This window comes from Grampus griseus, assembly GCF_964374135.1.
Source record: "Grampus griseus genome assembly, chromosome: 2".
Classification (NCBI taxonomy): Eukaryota; Metazoa; Chordata; class Mammalia; order Artiodactyla; family Delphinidae; genus Grampus; species Grampus griseus.
This window is the reverse complement of record NC_139018.1, coordinates 100248344-100269313: the sequence shown is the minus strand read 5'-3', so window position 1 is coordinate 100269313 and position 20970 is coordinate 100248344. Positions and strand designations below refer to the sequence as shown.

General features: G+C 34.8%; 1 protein-coding gene across 7 annotated transcripts in view; it reads left to right on the top strand.

The window, feature by feature from the left end:
• Nucleotides 1–20970, top strand: part of ZNF280D (zinc finger protein 280D) — a 119322-nt gene that overhangs the window by 10538 nt on the left and 87814 nt on the right. For 5 of the 7 annotated variants that reach the window (XM_082647889.1, XM_082647885.1, XM_082647886.1 and 2 more), the window contains 4 exons: nt 10035–10248; nt 13500–13646; nt 16023–16088; nt 16189–16328. In XM_082647889.1, the coding sequence (XP_082504015.1) occupies nt 13511–13646; nt 16023–16088; nt 16189–16328 (342 nt within the window). In that variant the 5' untranslated portion in view covers nt 10035–10248; nt 13500–13510. The remainder of the gene's footprint in view (nt 1–10034; nt 10249–13499; nt 13647–16022; nt 16089–16188; nt 16329–20970) is intronic. The other 2 variants (XM_082647887.1, XM_082647888.1) reach the window with 1 other exon arrangement.

The following is a 20970-nucleotide window of genomic DNA, read 5'->3' as shown; positions in this document are numbered from 1 at the left end:
CTTTGGTGATCTGTCACATCTCAAATTTATCTCATTTCCTGATATTTTAACTGCTGATTGTTTTGTTCTTATATGAAATCTGCCTCCCTGTTATTTTGGTCTTGTTCCTGGTGGAGGCAAATAATATGTGGCTGAAATCTCTGGCCTTCAAAGTGCCTGGGTTTGAATCCTTGTTCTACCACTTAGTTTTGTTACTTTGGGTAAGGTGCTTAATCTCTATAATTCAATTTCCACAGCTGTAAAGCAGGGACACTAATGGTGTCTGCCTCATAGAATTTTTTTGGGATTGGATGAAATGCATTGGATGCATGTATTTAATTAATTAGCAAATGGTAATAATTGTCATTATAAATAATAACTTATTATAACTTATAATAGTATGTAATGAATTAAGTAGTTGTATTGAAGCTCAAACTAGGAATGAAATTCTCTAGTTTACTCAAAACAAGTAAATATTAGCAGTGTTGTTATCGTTATTATCACTTGAGCCACAAGGAACGAGTCACCCTCTTGCCTTTTTTCTTATGACAAACTTTAAAATATCTGTAAACAGCTTTCACTTCTACCACCCCTGCCTCACGGTCTCATGTTTTTCCTAGGTTAGATATATTAGTCCTTTGACCTAGACAAAGCTTTAATTTTAATTCTTTGTAGTGGGCATCTGTTGTTTTTACTACCCAACATCCATTCACCCTTACCTCCCTTACCTTGGTAACATATGTCTTGATCTTGATTTTCCTGTGGGGAACCATCCCCTCCTCCAGTATTTATCTTGTGGGTGGTGTGTTGTACCCGCCTCCCCCCTCCCCCGCCCCTTTTGGGTCTCTGGTACCAGGAGGATCAATAGTGATTGGTTTAGGGAAGGGCATATGACTTTAGCCAAGCCAGTCAACTCCAATCAGAGCTGGTCCTTTTATCATTGTCCTGGTCTTGAATGTTGGAAGGTGTTAAGTTGAGCTACTGTAGTCATTCACAATGGGAGGACCCTTTCTGAGGATAGAATCAGAATAGAGGAAGTGAAGCCTAGGGATGGAGAGAGAAAAACCAGGTTTACGTATCATTGTTTAAAATGTGCCTACAGCAAATGCTGTAAATGAGCCAATAAATTCTCTTTTGCATAAGCCAGTTTAAGTTGGGTTTTCTTTCTGTTACTTAAAAGTTGAAGGAGTCATAGCCAATACACAGTATTTCAAGTGGGGATTGAATCCGACAGAATAGAATAAAACCATCATCTCTTTGACTTTAGACTCAAATTCTTCTATTTTGACACTGTATCACAAGTCTGATTGTATCAGTTCCTGCTTAAAATCCCCTCAGTGGCTTTCCAGTTGCTCTTCGGGTAAGGACAGAATTCCTTAACATGGTCTTCAAAGTGCAGCATTGTTTGACTCCTATCTTACCTCCCGTTGTATACCATCTTGCTCTCTTTTCCAGTCACACTGGTTTCTTTTCAGTTTCTTATATTTGCTGTGCCATGGATCTTTTGCACATGCTGTTGCTTTTGCATGGAATGCTTTCTTCCCTCTCCTGTTTGCCTAGTTAACTCTAACTCATTCTTCAAATAACAATTAATCATTGCTTCCTTAGGGGAGCCAGTTTTGATTATGCTAACTAGACCTAACTTCCTTACTCTGAGTTTTAAAATTCCTTGTCCATAGCCTTCATAGCACATATTGTCAGTTTAATCTGTTTGTATGAGTGTTTGTCTCTGTCTCTAGACTGTAAGGTTCATGAGTGCAAGACCTGTGTCTTAATTTTTGACCGTCATTGTATTCCTGCCTGGCACGATGTCTGGCACATAGTGCATGTTTATGTACTTTTTATTTTTGGATGTGAACCACTTTTAAAGTCTTTATTGAATTTGTTATGATATTGCTTCTGTTTTTTGTTTTGGTTTTTTGGCCCTGAGGCATGTGAGATCCTAGCTCCCTGACCAGGGATTGAACCCTCACCCCCTGCATTGCAAGGCGAAGTCTTAACCACTGGACTGCCAGGGAAGTCCCTAGATGTACTTTTTAAATGAATGAACTTTGGACTTACTGCCTCTCTGGTAACTAAAACTGATAAATAGTATATCTTCAATTTATATTTTTTGTAAATTTTGGTTTTTGAGCAAATACAAAACTAATTTTATGCTAGATTTTACCATTCATCCTACTTTGTTGAGATCTTTTGAAAGTCTCTTTTGTTATTTAACATGCATTATACTATTTACTCATCTATAAATGTAATCTGTACACAGTATGGTCTTTATCCAAATTATTGCTGTGAATATTGCCCTTTGTTAAGATATATAAGACATTGGAATGCCTTTCTTATTCCTGAACCATAACCGTATCTGTATCTTCAATCAGTATTATTATCCACTGCATCACATAGCAAACTCTGATGTGTGGGACTGGGGGTAGGGCAGGGGAAGGAATAAGGATTCATACTTTTTACTCTACACACTTCTGTATGTTTGAGTCCCCATTTAATGAGTATTTTTACTTTAAAAAAAACACTAATGAAAACATCCTTCCTTTAGAGATTAAGGGGTATGTTTCTCCCATGGTGGGGCATTTCCAAATCCTCCAGCTAGATGTGATTACTTTTTTTCAACCCCTGACCTAGAGATTCTTAGCCTTTTTGGTTCATAAACCTTATAACAGTTTGATGCCCCAGAAAATGTATGTGTGCACAGAATTTTGCACAGTTCTTATTTCTGTGGTTTCCTCAGCACCTTGTCATGAACCTCTGCTATAGCATTTCCAATTTTTATTTTTGTTATCTTTTTTGGAGTATAATTGCTTTACAATGTTGTGTTAGTTTCTGCTGTACAACGAAGTGAATCAGCTATATGTATACATATATCCCCTCCCTCTTGGACATCCCTCCCCACGCCATCCCACCCATCCAGGTCATCACAGAGCACCGAGCTGAGCTCCCTCTGCTATATGGCAGGTTCCCACTAGCTATCTGTTTTATACATGGTAGTGTATATATGTCAATCCTAATCTCCCAATTTATCCCCCCGCTTCCCCCCTGTGTCCACATGTCCATTCTCTACATCTGCGTCTCTATCCCTGCCCTGGAAATAGGTTCATCTGTACCATTTTTCTAGATTCCACCTATATGCATTAATGTACAATATTTGTTTTTCTCTTTCTGACTTACTTCACTCTGTATGACAGACCATCCACATCTCTACAAATGACCTAGTTTCTTTCCTTTTTATGGCTGAGTAATATTCCATTGTATATATGTATCACATCTTTATCCATTCATCTGTCATTGGACATTCCAATTTTTATTATTGCAGCTACCATGCCCTGTTTCGTATGATATTTATATATTTATCATAATCCCCCTACCAGATAGTTTCTTGAGGTAGGGACTTTTTTCTTTGAGGATTGTGCCTTGCGTTAGATAGAAAATGGTTAAGTGTATTATTTTTTTAAACTTTTAATTATTTGTATTATGAAGTATTTTTATTGTTTTTCGAAAATCTGAGCTCACTAACTTGGAGAATTGGTTTTCACTTGTAGTGGAGGTAAAAGAACCCTTTTCCTTTATCCTCTTAGGTTAAGTGCCTGGGATCTGCAAATTAAGTTGGTGAAAGACAGATTAATAGGAGAAAAGGTGTACAAATTTTATTTGATGTTAATTTAACTTTTACGTTAATGGAGGTGTTCATCGAAAAAAACGAAGACTAATGAGGTGGTTAGACATGGGGGCTTATATACCATTTTTTTAAAAGATGGTAAATTTCGGGAGAGTGGCAGGTCAAAGGAAAAGAGGTTTGGGCTTCTAGGAGTGGTAAATTGAGGGAATGTACACATATGGGGGAAACTAAGGGAAGATTAGGGCTATTTTAGTAAGGTTTGTTTGTGCAGCCCCATCTCGATGCCGACTTTCTGTCTCCAGTGATAATGGTAGTTTTTCCTCCTCCTGGAATGGGAGAGGGAAAGGGGAAGACCTTCACAATGGGAAATGTATGTCCTGCTTTTAGACAGATAGGAGGAGGGCAGAGAGCTCTTTCTGTGTTTCCTGCTTCTTAATTGCTGAAGTGGCATATGTTGATCTCCTATAGGCTTTAAGGAATTCTGGATTTCTTCTAATTTCAGAGAATTAAAGTGTTAATTCTTTGATTACCTACCTTCAGAGAATGAAGTTTTTTCTGTAAATTAGGAGGTGGACAGGAGAAGCTGGCCTAATTGCTTTTTAAGCCTTATTCTTGGAAGTAGCTAGGGCAGCCTCTTTCAAGACCTGGATTTTCCCTATCCTTGTTCTGATCTCATTGTAGGCCACTTCTTTCAAGGCTGACTCCCAACCCTTCCCCTTCTCTGTTTGCGTCTTTCTCTTAAGATTCCTGAATGAATCTTTTTTTTTTTTATTTTGCCGTACGCGGCCCTTTCACTGTGGCCTCTCCCGTTGCGGAGCACAGGCTCCGGACGCGCAGGCTTAGCGGCCATGGCTCACGGGCCTAGCCGCTCCGCGGCATGTGGGATCTTCCCGGACCGGGGCACGAACCCATGTCCCCTGCATCGGCAGGCGGACTCTCAACCACTGCGCCACCAGGGAAGTCCAATCATCTTTTTTTAAAATGACATTTGAAATTTTTGGTTTATTTTAAAAATAAAACTATGTAATATCCATACTCTCCCTTTTTAAGGTCGTTTTCTCCCTTTCTTGAAGTGACCATTTCCAGAAGGCAATGTTCTACTTCAAATAAAAATTAGAGTCTTTCAGAAATTGGGTGAGATTTGATGAAATATCTTCTAGAGTTTCTGTAATTCCCCAGTATTTTGTCTGCAGTATTTTAGCTGCTAGTGATCAGATGTTTTTAGTTGTACATTTTGTGTGTTTAGAATGTGCAATTTTCAAGAATAAGTCTGTGGTTTTTAACAGTAACAACTAGACTGATTCTGAAAAAGATAGATGTTTAGTTTTCTAACAATAAAACAAAAGCCATAAAAGGAGGAAATACTGATTTAAAATTTCATCTACTTAATGTTTTTAAATAAAAATTATAAGTTATTTATAAAATTTCAAATTTAAATACCTGAACTTTATGAAATCAAATTTCTGTGGGTCTCTCTTTCAATTATATACAGGTTTATCTTATGATTTAAGGTTTCTATTTGCGTGACTTGTCTTAGAATGTCAAAGTAGACGTGATCATTCTCTGCTTTTCTAATCCTGTTAAAATTAATTTCCACGATGGAATCAGTAGGTGATGGATACTAAGTGATAAAAAACTGGAATTTTAAACATGACTCTTCTTCTTCAAAAGACCGTATGCTCTTAAGATAATGAACATTAAATTAAAATTAATTTTTAGTATCTCCTTGAGATAGTGGAAATTCTTGAGAGATCATAAAACCAGGGTTGGAAGTATTAGATTGTTACTCATAGTTAAGAACCCACTTCGAATCCTTAGAGCTCTATTCATTTGGGATTAGAATTCTAAAATTATAGACCTCCATTTCAGTATGACGTTAATGACAAAGACTAAAGAATTATTTATAAAATGAAATAGAACATAAACCAAAGCTTTAAGTCAGTGGGATGATTTGAATGCCTGATTTCTTGTGAAATTTGTGAGAGGAGAAAAGTGATAAATCAGACTTTTTTGAACAATGTTCCATGACCCTGTGTCATCCAAATCATTCCTCTGAAGAACTCTTCTAAGTATATAAACAAAATTGTTAAAGGTTTAATGTTTCTTATAGCTAGCATGTTAATCTTAGACTAAATTTATGTTAGTTGAACTTTATTTTTATGTGTTATTTTGAATATAAATTTTCACCGTTTGAAATGATTATATTAATTTCTGTTTCACATTTTCCCTTTTTTTTTTTGATGTGGACCATTTTTAAAAATATTTATTGAATTTGTTACAATACTTCTTTTGTTTTATGTTTTTGGTTTTTTTGGCCCCAAGACATGTGGGATCTTAGCTCCCCGACCAGGGGTTGAACCCACACCCCCTGCATTGGAAGGCGAAGTCTTAACCACTGGACCGCAAGGGACGTCCTCTCACATTTTCCCTTTTATGTTAAGTTAATCATATCTGGTTTTGTTGTTGCCAACTTCTTGCTTAGTAATGTAACCCCCAATTAAAACATAATTTTTTTTTTTTTTTTTTTTTTGCGTTACGCGGGCCTCTCATTGTTGTGGCCTCTCCTGTTGCGGAGCACAGGCTCCGGACGCGTAGGCTCAGCGGCCATGGCTCACGGGCCCAGCCGCTCCACGGCATGTGGGATCTTCCCGGACCGGGGCATGAACCCGCGTCCCCTGCATCGGCAAGCGCACTCTCAACCACTGCGCCACCAGGGAAGCCCCAACGTCATTTTTTATGATGAAAAAAAAAACAAAGATTAACTTCATAATGTGATTTCTTGGATTATTTTTTCGAATAACTCTAACTTTTGGGGTCTGGTTAGATGGAGAACTTAACCATTTACCTTATTCTTCACATTCACTTTTGTATTCTATTTACCACCTACTCATTTTTAAAAATGATTTTTTTAGAATTAAATTATGGGGATGCATATATAATGAAAGTGCTTTTTTAAAAATGGAAATGGTATAAGACACTTTATCCAAGTGTTAATTTTTATATGTTGGTAATTTTGAATTAGATACTTATTTTATTCTATAAGATTAGTAGAGTGTATAATTTAAGTGTTGATAAATTATAGGTGTGTGTTATGTGCATATGAGGGTTTAACATTTTATATGTTACTGAGTGTTTTAACTAGTTTATAAATGCTTTTTTAAAAGATGAAAATATCGCAGGATAGATTAGACAGCCACATTCCAGAAGGTTTATTTATAAAGCTAAACTTTTATTATGAGGGATCTACTGTAATGAAGATCCTGTAAGACAAAATGATTTCTAAATGCTCAGCTGATAGCTAGCTTATAAATTTCAGTATAATAATGAAATTGTGATCTGTTTTTAGAGTTCTTTAAAATGGAATTTAGCCCAGAGTTAAAAGTGGTTAAGATTTATTCAGTGATTTCTGTGTGCCAGGCATTGAGCTATGTGCTTTATGTATATTATCATTTAATCTCCATTATAACTCTGTGAATTAAGTTTTATATATATATATGCATATATATGCATATATACGTGTGTGTGTGTGTGTGTGTGTGTGTGTGTGTGTGTAGGCTAAGCACAGAGATTAACTAACTTGGCCAAGGTCATACAGTTAATAAGTAGTTGAGTCAGAGTTTGAACGTATTATTCTTCACCAAATTTTACTGCTTATGGTTAATAAATGTTTAAAGTATACATTAAAGTATAAAAAGCTGAATTAAACCTTAGAGATAATACAACTGAACTAAGAGCTGAGACCCAGAATTGTAAGGTAACTTGACTGAAAGTTGTGCCAGTGCTGGGGCTATGACCTGCTTCTTCTGGCTTCTAGCCTAGTACTCTTTTTATGTGTAGACTCCACAGCTGTGGATTGTGGAATGGCTTAATTTCCCCCTTACCAGAGAGTGTATAGGACTAAATGCATTACTTTTATTATTTAACACAGTGACATTGCATCAGGTGGTATCTATCAATGGCTAAAAGTAAAATTTTCAAACCGTTTAAAATTTAGACCCCACATTTCCTTTGACTTAAATTTTTTGTAGGAAAAAATCCTTAAGATATAGTTTAATTTTAGATATATAAAATCTGAAACAAAAAATAATAAAGTAGAAATTATAATTTTTTATGTGAGCAGTCTCCAAAAGTCAATGAGTTATAATATAAAAAAGTCTTATAAGTCATTTACTTGGAATTCATTTAGAAACAATCATATTAAACGTGGTCATATAATTTCTACCTGAGTCAGTAGCTGAAGTGTAGTGTATTCTCTTCTTCTGGCTGTTTTGGAGCCACCTCTGAGCTGCAGAAGCTGTTGAAACCTTTTGGAGCTTTGAGATCCCCACTGCATCCCTTTGTTGGATATTTCACTGCACTGGCAGCTGAATTCCATGCCTTACCACTAAAATTCTGAAGTGGTGACTTGAGAGATTTTGACCGTGATAGTTTTGGCGTGTTCCAGTGGCTGACATGCCAAAGGAATCCATTAAAGTGTTTGTTTATTAACCAGAATGAAATAAGGCAATGACTCTTTAGACCAGCATTGTCCAGTAGAAATGTTCTGTAGCTGCACTGTCAAATGCAGTAGCCACCAGCCACATGTGACTTTGAACATTTGCAATGTGGTTAGGGAAACTGAGGAACTGAGTTTTAAATTTTATTTAGTTTTAATTAAACTTAAATAGTCACCTGTGGCTAGTGGCTACTGTGTTACACAGTGCAGCTTTTGGCTGAATTACAGTTCTAATTGCCAGCTTTTTAGTGTGTTTGCTAGTGTGTCAGTTGAGGTTCCTAAGTAGCTACTATGATCCTCAGGCTTCTGAAGTAGGTTATCTTAAAGTCATCTTTATAGTCATAGGCAGCGGATATCTTGTTCATATGGACAGGTCATTTATTAATTGAATATTTGTAAATTGAGTACTAATTTTAAAGTTTTGCTAAATGATATTTATATGATCACTTAACAAAAATGTTATATGTGAGTCTCATAAGCTGTGTAATTAAGGCTCTTAGAGAATATTCTGTATTCTTGGTACTAGGAGGTCCTTAATGTTGAGCAAGAATTGTCATGTATCTGCTTAGGTACTGCTGATGTTAGTTTAGGGGCAAGCTACAACTATTCAAATAATTGAGTTAAAGAGACCTCATAACTTGGTGAATTTAGTTGAACACAATATTCACTAGAGTCTCTTGTAATAGTAATTTAAACATTTGTAGCAATAACTTCTGAGATTAAAATAATAATTTTTCTTTCCTGTGGACTAATTCAATCCAAATAACTTGGAAATTAAAAAGCAGGAAAACTAGCTTTTGTCAGCCTGAGAATAAAGAGGAATGTGAAGATTGTATTAGCTGTGTATCTTAATATTTTAGGTGTCTGCCATCTAATTTTTTACTTTTTTCCTTTATAAGTAAAGCAGTTTTAAAAATTTTTGTATATTTAAAAAAATTTTTGCTATTGTATGTGTGGGAATCCAGAAAGCAAATTCTTGTTTTAAATAAGGCAATTCAATTTTTTAAAAATAGATTTTATTTATTTATGGCCAAGTTGGGTCTTTGTTGCTGCGTGCGGGCTTTCTCTAGTGGCACCAAATGGGGGCTACTCTTTGTTGTGCGTGGGCTTCTCGTGGTGGCTTCTCTTGTTGCGGAGCACGGACTCTAGGCACGCGGGCTTCACTAGTTGTGGTGCACGAGCTTAGTTGCTCCGCGGTATGTGGGATCTTCCCAGACCAGGGCTCGAACCCATGTCCCCTGCGTTGGCAGGAGGATTCTTAACCCCTGCGCCACCAGGGAAGCCCCAATTCAAATTTTTATATGTTTATTCTAAAAGCATTTGTTTTGAATTATAAACATTATAAATTTTTGAAGGCAAATACTGTGACTTATTTATCTTTGTTTTTTCCCTAGAACTTTGTACATTACCTTACATACAGAAAGCAATGAGTATGATTAGCTTGAATAGTTATTTTTTGAATGAATTAATCTATGATGAAGTACTATATCCAATTAATTTTTTCCTTTCAAGTTTCATTGATTAAAAAACCCAGAGAAATATAAACTAAAACTTATTTAAGATTATGTTGTATTATGGAATGTGAAGAATAGGTAACAGTTAAAGATTAATGTCACTTAGCATCTGAAAAATTCAGATTTATTAAAATAGTACATTATGAGGCGATTATTCATTTTTACACAAGGATGCTTTTAAAAAAGTATTTGTAATTTAATAATTTCAGACTTCTTCAAATAGTAAGAGCTTAATAGAATCAGCATTTCAGTTATTAAATTTGGGTTCATTCAAGAAAGAACCAGTTATGTAGAGTGAGTTAAATGTTTATGTTAAACTTATCAAATTTAAAAATTGAGCTTTTTATAGGAAAAATGATTAAGTATGTGTATATTTAATTTAATGAAATCCACTTTAATACTAGGTATCTTCATTTTATAGGAAGGAAAAGAGATAACTTGCTGCCTTGTGTGGAGTCACATGATGATCAAAATTAGATCCAAGAATTTCTAAACCCCAAGTTTCACATTTCAATATTTGGCTTTACTTAAAGTGACTCATAAAATTGACTGATGTCTTATGTCAGTACTTAAATGACAATTTACAGAAAGTCAGCTCTTCAACTTGATTGGCGACAACGGTTTTCAGCCAAAAAGTAAGTGTTGCTGCCACTACTGATACTAGTGTATGTGGCTTTTGTACCAATAACTTTGCGTCAGGAGAAAGGATGAGAGGTAGGCACATTTCCTTAAAAACAACAACACTTAAAATTGTTAAGGTAGCAAATGCTCACATAAAAACAAATAATGTGAATTAAAATATGAGTAAAGTAGAAATGAAATGATTTCTCTCTGTGCTTGGTGATTGCTACTATTATTAGTTTGGTATACATAGTCATGTATGTTTCTTTTATGCATAGACAAAAATTAATTATTTCTAAAAAATTGTAAAGCTGTTACGTATCTTCAGTAATTTTTTTCTCAACAATATATCCTGTATATATTGACAATGGCAGTACCGTGCTAAAAAGAGTAAGGAAGATCTTTGTCTTCTGCATGAGTTTGGTAGGGCTGCCATGACAAAGTATCATAGACTAGATGGCTTAAATGGCAGAAGTTTATTTGCTCACAATTCTGGAGCCTAGAAGTCTAAGATCAAGGTGTTGGTAGGGTTAGTTCCTTTTGAGGGTCGTGAGGGAAGGATCTGTTCCAGGCCTCTCTCCTTGGCTTATAGGTGGTCATCTGCTTCCTATGTCTTCAGGGTGTCTTTCCTTAATACGTGTATCTGTGTCCTGATCTGCTATTCTTCTTTCTTTTTTAAAAATAATTAATTAATTTTGGCTGTGCCAGGTCTTAGTTGAGGCACATGGGATCTTAGTTGCAGCATATGGACTTCTTAGTTGTGGCATACATGTGGGATCTAGTTCCCTGACCAGGGATCAAACCTGGACCCCCTGCGTTGGGAGTGCAGAGTCTTACACACTGGACCACCAGGGAAGTCCCCTGATCTGCTCTTCCTTTAAGGAAACTGGTCATAGTGGATTAGCGCCCACACACTGTCCCATTCACATATATATATATATATATATATATGGTATATAGCTATATATGCCCTCTTTATATATCTAGTTAAGCATCACTTGTATCCATCTCCATTGCTGTTACTTTAGTTTAGACCTTCAGTACTGTTTCTCTTTTTTCCTTCCTCCCCTCCTCTTACTCTTCCTTTTTCTCCTCCACCTCAGCTTAAAGTAATATATATACATAGTTTTAAAAAATCAAACAACCTAAAAAGGCTTTAAGGGGTTTAACCTCAGTTTCTTGAAGAGTGCTTATGCACATATATATATATGTGTGCTGTCTGTTGCATAGTCAGTTTTAACCATTTTCTAATGATGTTTATCATGAGGATTTATGCTTTCTTACAGCTACGCCTTCCTTCCCTCTAAGTATCTCCCAACATAAAAAATCAAATCTGTATTTGATATTTTCATTATGGTGACCATATAAATACTGTTCACTGACAAGCATGGTAATATGCTATTAATATGCCATTATATATAGAATAGCATATGAGAGGATACATTTCTTTTTATTTTTTTTCTTTCTTCTGGTGTACCCAGCAATTAATACTTTTCATGTTTTTTAATTTGCTAACTTGTATTGAAGTCTATAGCTAAATCTTCTCACACTCTCAAGAGCCTCTCAATTCAGGTTTTTATACTGTAAAACTTGTCAGGTAGTCTAAAAGTTTATACTTTAATCATCTTTTCTTTGGCCTCCTAGAGACATTGCTCCTGAAGGTACTGTTCTCCTGAATTAGTCTGGACTGGTTGTTCTCTAGGCCTACTGAACTTCTGTTGTTCTGGGACTTTGTATTGTGGTGAATGCCATGTTTTCTTCATCCTGTGTCTTCCTCTTTCTTGACTGAGTCTCATGTTTTGGTGGATTGTATAGTAGCTTCCTGAGAAAGGGTGCCTGGGAAGTAAATCTTGTGTGATGTTGCTGGTCCTTACTCTCACACTTGATGAAAAGTTTGAATTCTAAGTTGAAAAATAATTCTGGTAAGAATTTTATAAGTATTACCTTACTGTCTTTTAGTTTCTGTTCTTATTACTCTTGATCTTTTCTATATGATCTGTTTCTGCCCCCCAACCCCTACAGATCTGAGGATATTCTCTTTATCTTTTTTGTTCTGAAATTTGGTAATTATATGTCTTGATATAACTTTTTTCTTGATTGTTGTACTGAGTATTAGTGGGATCTTTCAACCAAGAGATTTTTGTCTTCTGATCTAGGAAATTTTCTTACATTATTTCTTTGATAACCTACCCCCTGCTTTTTCTCTATTCTCGTTCTATAAATTTTATTAGGTGAGTGTTGTACTTTTGAAATTGATTTTCTAACAACCTTGTGTTCTCTGTTTTGTTTACATATATACTTGTGTGTGTGTACGTATGTATGTATATATAAATTTTTTTTTCTCTCGTAGTTCCACCTTTGAGGACATTTTGTTTTTTTTAACTGAATTTAAAAATTTGGCTATCGTATTTTTAGTTCTATTTTTGTTTCTGAACATTACTTTTTATAACATCCTTTTTTGTCTCATATCTCTAAAAATGCTAATTATATTTTTTCTAGTATTTGTCTTGCTTTTTGCATTATCTCTTTTCCTTAGGACTCTTTATCTGTTTTATTGATTTTGGTCTGAAAGACAAGAGGTTTTCCGAAAATTTCTGGTGCTAATTGGTTGTCTATTACTGAGGCACTGAAATGTTTCCTAGGAGGTCTGTGCTTGGTCAGGACTTCTAGGGTGGTGATATTTACTGTATGTTCTTTGGTCTGTTTCTTCAGGTGGGAAATGTCTAATTTTCCCGGATTGGAATAAGCCTCACTTTGTTCTTTTATTTTAGCCTAGCACCTCATCCCTGCTTTGCTGTGTACCTGGCATTCCTGAATTTGATTCAGTTTTTCTGTTATATCTCCCACCTGTTGCCTCTTATTCTTAGTTTATCTGCCTTTTGTTAGTACATTTTTTTTTTTTTTGGATAATGGTTAGGTGCAATCTTTTTTTGAAGATATGATCATATTCTAGGCATATGACTGAAACTGACTTTGTTTCCAAATTTTCTGTCCACTGTAAAGAACTACTGTCAACTATCATCCATCTGTCTATCTATCTGTCTACCTATCTATCATCTCTTTATCTAAATCTTACTAGTTTATATCTTAGAGAGTGAGCTCTGGGTTTCTCATTGTTGCTACCATGTACTAACTATAAATATGAATTCAGAAATTGCTATTAGGATTATTAAAGTAGATCTTAAATATCATACTATGTATTACAAAAAATGTATTTATTTTTCTTTTTGAAAATAAGGTTTGCTTCTCTCCTTTTGAAAATTAGATAAATCAAAAATGGCAGAACTCTTTATGGAATGTGAAGAAGAAGAGTTGGAACCATGGCAGAAGAAAGTAAAAGAGGTTGATGATGATGATGATGATGAGCCGATCTTTGTTGGAGAGATATCAAGTTCAAAACCAGCAATTTCAAGTGAGCATTTACTTTTAGTGAAGCCCAGTTTTGTAAGATACTGTTTCTAATGGAAAAACTTGTGAACTGTTTTATAGGTATTAAGTTCTTGTTCCTCTTTAGGGAGTTAGGGATGACAGATTGGGTGGGAGGTCAGTAAGAATTTCAGAGTCAGGGTTTTGATTGGGGACTTAAGGAAGGAGGTAAGAGGTTAAAATATCAGATGTGAGAAAAAGAAACGGACTAAGATTAGCTGGTGACACTGGAGGTCTTTTCATATTAGAAATCATAATTTTTAGTGGAGCCGGGTAAACCTATTTATATTTTTGTTCATTTTCTTTTTTCCTCTTTTAAACTGAGAAACAGAAGAGTTTAGAATATTTTGCTTAAAATGTCAGAATACACTAAATAAGTTTGGGTTAGTCTCAGGTAGGGGTTCTTACATCTAAGCAACTGCCTCATTGCAGTGTCATCTATACATAGCTACAGAATATATAGGCAGTGAATGATTTCAGTTAGAGTAACTCGATTTGACATTGTTACAATGTTAAAGACAAACGACACTTGTTAAAACGTCCACTCAAAAATGTATGGAAGTACAGAGAAATAATGTACAAATTTCAGGAGAGAAAGAGAAAATAGATCCCTTCCCACTGCATTTACATGTTTATTTGCTTGTTTAAGTCAGGAGAATTTACGAAAGAATGTAACCAGCATACTAGTGTTTTCTTACCAAGTTAGTGCGTAGAAGTGTAATTAAGAGACTACTTTTAAATTTTCTGAAGGCCTGGCTCTTCCTTCTGTTGCCTCTAAACTTGGAATGGCATTTTTAGTCAGTTTTATTAGAGGAAGAATAGCTTAACCAATTGAATTCTCAGTAGCATTTTTTTGTGGCAGATTGATAATAACTCCTAGAGGTTCTAAGTGGAGTGCCACTTCGATTATAAATTGAACTAGGTGTGATGGCATGCTTGTTGATGATAGTGGAACATAATTATATATTCTCTTAATTACTGTTTCTTGCCACTGTGATTATTTTATACTGGAATATTACCATATTGCAAAATTGTTACTCAAGTTCTCTTATTGAAAAGATGACAGTTAAGATTTAAGTTGAATTTATATTGATTGTAGATGACTGTTAACAGTATTCAACTGGAATAACATATATTAGTTTTAAAATAATTCTGTCAGAAGGGGATTGACCAGGAAGAATTTCTTTTGTGTACTCTTAAGATGCACAATTTAAATGATTTTATTGCTGTTTATGTATAAGCCATAAAATATTTTAACATATGGAGTATGAGCTAAATGTTTATATACAGTTGCCAGAAAGGAAGGTACGAACTTTTGTAGAATACAAACACCAAAAGGACTTTAGCAGTAGTTCTTTGATGGTTTGAGTAAATACTTAATCTTGAATTTCTGAATGAAAATGGGGTCAAGTTGCTTGAGCAGATTTTTCTCCTTTAAGACATCTCTAGTACTTAGGTATAGAGCACTGCATTGCCATTTTCAGAAAACAGTCCTACTTTTATATGGCCCTTTACTTTATAGAATTATTTTATGGGAGCTGGTTCCTTTCTACTACGAGGGGAAAAAAGGAAATTTATATGAGGTCTGGTGTTTGTGCTTTTACCTTTTTCTAACCAACAATTTCAGGCAATCCTTACTCTTCTAAATTTTAGTTTGATTACTGAAAAACCTGTAATTAGGAACTTTAAACTGCAATTAGGAACTTTAAACTGATCCTGAAAGTCATATTATGCTCTGACTTCTGGTATAGTGATAAATTTGAAGCCCCTTAAGTTGTAAGATATTCTGGTAAACTGTGTGTTCACTGCAGTCTGTATTCTCTGATAGTTTCCCTTTAGGACTCAGTAACGGTGCAGATAATCCAGTGAGATCCCTTATAATGATACTTCAGGGCTTATAAGGGTGTGAATTGGATATGGATGTTAGACAGGGTTTGATTTTGAGTAATAGGAACTTGAGTGTATGTATAGCCCTTTCATCACTCAAAGAAAGATATATACTTCAATTATAGTTGTATATGAATATATTTTTAGAAATTTTTTGCCAATTATATGACTATTTCTTTGCCATGCAGAAGGTTTGACTTTTATGTAGTCATATTTATCAATCTTTAACTTCTGGCTTTTGGATTTTGAGTTACAGTTAGAAAGATTGTTCTTATTTTATAAGATAATTAAGATGCATAATCTTATTTCTTTAGTAGATAAAGATATATACGTTTAAAATTAACTATATTCATAAGTCAGCGTTAACTTGTATTCTCCTTCTAAGAATCTGTTTGTTTTCAGTGTATGATTTCTATTATCTTAATATATATATCATTCAAACAATGAATTTTAAAATAAATGTAATCTTTTATAGATATTTTGAATAGAGTAAACCCCAGCTCATATTCAAGGGGAATAAAGAATGGTGCGCTCAGCCGAGGTACAGTATTATTGTACTATTTTTGTTTTAAAGTGAAGTATTTTGACATCATTGATTATATAGAAATATATTCAATGTGTTGTATAATTTTAAAATACAGGTATTACTGCTGCATTCAAGCCTACAAGTCAACACTACACGAACCCAACATCAAATCCAGTGCCTGCCTCGCCAGTAAATTTTCATCCTGAATCTAGATCTTCAGATAGTTCTGTTATTGTTCAGCCTTTGTCTAAACCTGTAAGTGTTTCTGAAACTACACAGCCAGCTGAGGGATACATTGGATATTATTTATCAGTATCAACAATGCCTAGTTAAAATTCTGTACTACCATGGGTAATCATCTAATGGAATCATAATCAGCATCAGAAAATGTCACCTTCTCTATGATAGCTCAACTGGTACCCAAATAATAATTGCAGTAACAAACTACTCAGCCTGTTTTTAAATTAGGTAATATGCTTAAATTAAATAGGTACAGTATTGAAAACTGTGCTATCAAAACATGAATAAAAGTATAATTAGTAATGAATATTGCATAATGGCAAACTATTTCAGATTGTAAATTGGGCCAAATGTTCTTAGTTCTTAATTGGGAAAATTGCTAAGAGGCTACTGGAGCTTTTTATTCTGAAAACATACCATCATAGTTTAGTTTAAATAACTCTTAACAAAAACTAATAGTTAATATTTATTGAGTTGTTAATATGTGCAAGGCTTTGTGCTAAATGCTGTACATGAATTAATCTCATTTAATTCTTAAATGTTCCTATGAAGTAGGCACTATTATTTTTCTCTGTTTTATAGTTGAGGAAACTGAGGCTCACAGTGAATTTAAATAATTAAATATTAAATTTAATAATTTAAATAATTCACTCAGGGTCACACAGCTGGCAAATGATAGATCTGGGATTTCAATCCAGACTAATCCGTAGTTTATTTGTATTTGTATATACATGCATGTGTATTGTACGTAAATGTATACTTCTAAAAAAAATGGAAGCATTGCCTTAGTGTGAAAGTTTTCAAAGTGTAGTCTTCAGTCCCCTGGGGTTCCTGTAAGACTCTTTTATAGGTTTTGGATCAACAGTATTGTCACAATAACACAAAGACACTATTTGCTTTTTTCACTGTGTTGACATTTGCACTGATGATGCAAAAGCAGTGGTGGGTAAACTGCTGGTTCCTTAGTATGAATAGTAGTTTTTGTATTAGTCACCACCCTGCACTCACAATAAAAATTATTCCAGTCATACTCCGTTCCCTTGATGAAGAATTAAAACGTTATTAATTTTATTAACTCTCTACCCTTGAATACATGTGTCTTTTAAAATATTTTGTGTGATGAAATGGGTGGTGTGCATAAAGTATTACTGTGTCTGAGGTGTGATGATTATCTTGAGGAAAAGCACTAGTGTGATTAAATTGTGAGCTAAACTACCCAGAAGACCATTTTTAACTTGAAAGGATGACTGACAAACCATGGTTTATACTACTATTAACTTAATGGTTTAAAAACACCTACTTTTATTATCTCACAGATTTTGTGGGTCAGGAGTCAGGTCATATCTTCATAGTCCCTCAAGGCTTCATTCAAGGTGTGGGCTCTGAGCTTGCAGTCTCATCTGAAGCTCAACTCAGGAAGTATCTGCTTCCAAGTTCTCATGCTTATTGGTACCATTCGGTTCCTTAAGGGTTGTCAGATTGAGAGTCTCAGAATTTTAGTGGCTTTTGGCTGGCTCCTTGCCAGGTGGGTCTTTCCAACATGGCTTCTTACTTCCTCAAAGTACACAAGGAAGAGAGAATCCTTAGCAGGATGGCATTACAGCCTTATGTAATGTAATCACATACAAAAAATCATGTACATTCTGTCACTTTTGCTATATTCTGTCAGAAACAAGTCACGTGTCTTGCACACACTCCAAGAGAGGGAATCACACAGGACATGAATACCAGGGCGTGGGGATCATGGAAGCTACTTTAAAGTCTGCCACATCATGAGTTTTTCAGTCTTTGCTGTTTGTTAGACAGTTCCTCAAAATTGAACAAAGTGCACCTGCCACTTCAAGGAAAACAACTGGTGGCATTTCTTGCCACCGATGAAATTTGAGCTATTAAGCAAAGTTAGAATTTTGAACAACTTGAACCTGCCATCATGATCTTGACAGCTTCCCAGTACGTAAAATCTTTTCTGGTGGGTGGCGGTATTAATAAATATGATTTTTTGATATTGTGTAATTTTTCAACGTTTGGAAGATGTGCGTAATTCAAAGAAATCAATATTTTCTAAATAACTAATGTATGATGTAATAAAATCATGCATGGATAAAATTCATTCAAAGTGCAAGATAAGGCTAATAGATTTTAATGTAACAAAGTTCAAAAAACTCAGTGATAAGGAGTGAGATTTCACATTGCAACAAACCTTTAAGAGAATACCAACTGTCTGGCTTCCCTGATGGCGCAGTGGTTGAGAGTTCGCCTGCTGATGCAGGGGACATGGGTTCGTGCCCCGGTCCGGGAAGATCCCACATGCCGCGGAGCGGCTGGGACCGTGAGCCATGGCCGCTGAGCCTGCACGTCCACAACGGGAGAGGCCACAACAGTGAAAGGCCCGTGTACCACAAAAAAAAAAAAAAAAAAGAAAGAAAATACCAACTGTTGAGTTTTGGTATTGTATATTCTTCAACCGAAACAACATATTTTAACAGAATGAAAGCCAAAGCAGGTATGAGAGTATAGCAGTTTTTGATTAATCTAGACATTAAAGAGATTTGCAGAAATGTAAAACAGTGCCACTATTTTCACTGATTTTTTGTGTTTGCTAGATAAGCCATTTTTTACAAAATGTTATTTATGTTAATCTGTAATGGATTTATTATTGTTTAAAATGAAATTAATAAATATTTTTAAAATTTCTCTGTTTTAATCTCTAATATGGTAAATATCAGTAGATATAACCTACCTAAATAAAAATTCTTTTGGGTCCTCAGTAATTTTTCAATGTGTAGAGGGGTTCTGAAACCAAGGAGTTAGAGTACTAAAACAAAAAGTTACCCAAAATGTGAAGATTCTTTGCTACTGGAATTGAATTAACTCAGTGGATTTTTTCATGCTTCATAAGCTATTTGGCATTGGCCTTACAGAAATAGTAAATTTCCCCTAAAATGTTTGTTCTTTTTACAATAAGTGAAACAACTACCAAAGCACCTATAAATTTTCTTGCAAATATTCAATTTCAAAACCAAAATTGAATCCAGATATTTTTGGTATGACTAATCCATTTTTCCTTCACTTTATATCATATTACTATAAGGTAATCTACATATTTGTTACCACTAAAAATTGATATTTGAGGTGTATCTTTCATAGAAGACTTATTAAATTTAATTTTATTTACATGAAAAGAAAAATCTATGGCGAAATAAACTCTGCCCCCACTTATATTTTGAAGAGGTCACATATCATAAAAAATAAGAGTATCTTTGGGCAAATACCATGCCCCCCCCAAATCTTTTCTGTAGTTTTAACATTTTGAAATAATAATATTGATATGAGCCCTGGACTAGTAGTTTAAATAACTTAAGATTGAAGCAAGAGACTTGAATGCTGATTCTGCCTTGTTCTTAACTAAAGCATTGGCAAAACCTCTCTGAGCCTCATTTTCTTCATTTCTAAAATGAGAGATAATTTTACCCAGACTGCTGATTCTCAATCTTGGATCCTAAGATGGTAAGCTACCCAAAATGTAAAGATTCTTTGTTATTAGTGGAATCAAATTAACTTGGTAGGTTTCTCATGCGTATTGTAAGCTGTTTGGCATTTGGAAGGATAGAAAACCGGAAAAAGAAACTTTATTATTTAATTCAGTTTGATAGATAAAAATCTTTCCAACATTGGACCCAGGGAGAAAAAAAATAAAATGAGGGGTGATATCTTTGGTGTTATAAAAGTTAGAAACTAGAGCTTTTTCTAACTCAAAATGTTTTACTTCTGTGGGCATAGTTTTTAAATCAAAACACCTCAATTGATAGTTCCAGATCTTGGGGAGTTTTTAAAAGGCGAAATTTTGTCAGTTGGTCTGGGTGGATGGGTCTTGGAAGTAATACATTTTAAAAAGCTCTCGAGGTGATTCTAATGTGCACAGATAAGAATGACATATATTCTGGAATGAATTGAGGACGCTATGTAAGGAAATTATTTACTGTGAATTTTGGAAGCCACTGCTTTTAATTATAGTTTTTCATTTTATGTCATGTTTTGTATGTATGTGTATATTTACTTTTTCATGTGTAACATCTCTATACTTCAGTGTCTCTTTCAAATCTGTTTCAGGTAGTGGGGATATATTGTTATCATTTAAAAAGTCAGTGTGATACAGCTTAAGGGCATAGGCTTTGTAATTAGACCCAACTTCTAATTACAGCTCCATCAATAATAAGTGGGGCTGTATTGGGAACCTTGCATAACCACACCTAACCTTAGTTTACCTACTTATAAAATGGGGTATAAGGTCTTTGTGACAACTACTTGATTTAATACATGCAGTGAACCGTGAAGTGCAAGTATATTTAAAATATGACTGTGGCTTGTGTTTTAGGTGTGAAGGGTGAATAACTTCAAGTTCAGAAATGACTTGCCCAAGGTTTTGTAGCTAAATAAATGTGCGGATTTTCTGGATCCCAGTCTAGCACCCATTCTGCCCTTACTGTTGTGTTTGATATCTTTCTGAACAGTTTTAGGAGACTCTAAAAATTCCATGTTGGATAATTATTTTAACCAGTTACTGTTTTTTTTGTTGTTTTTAAAATTTATTTTTGGCTGCATTGGGTCTTCCCTGCTGCGCACAGGCGTTCTGTAGTTGTGGCGAGTGGGGGCTACT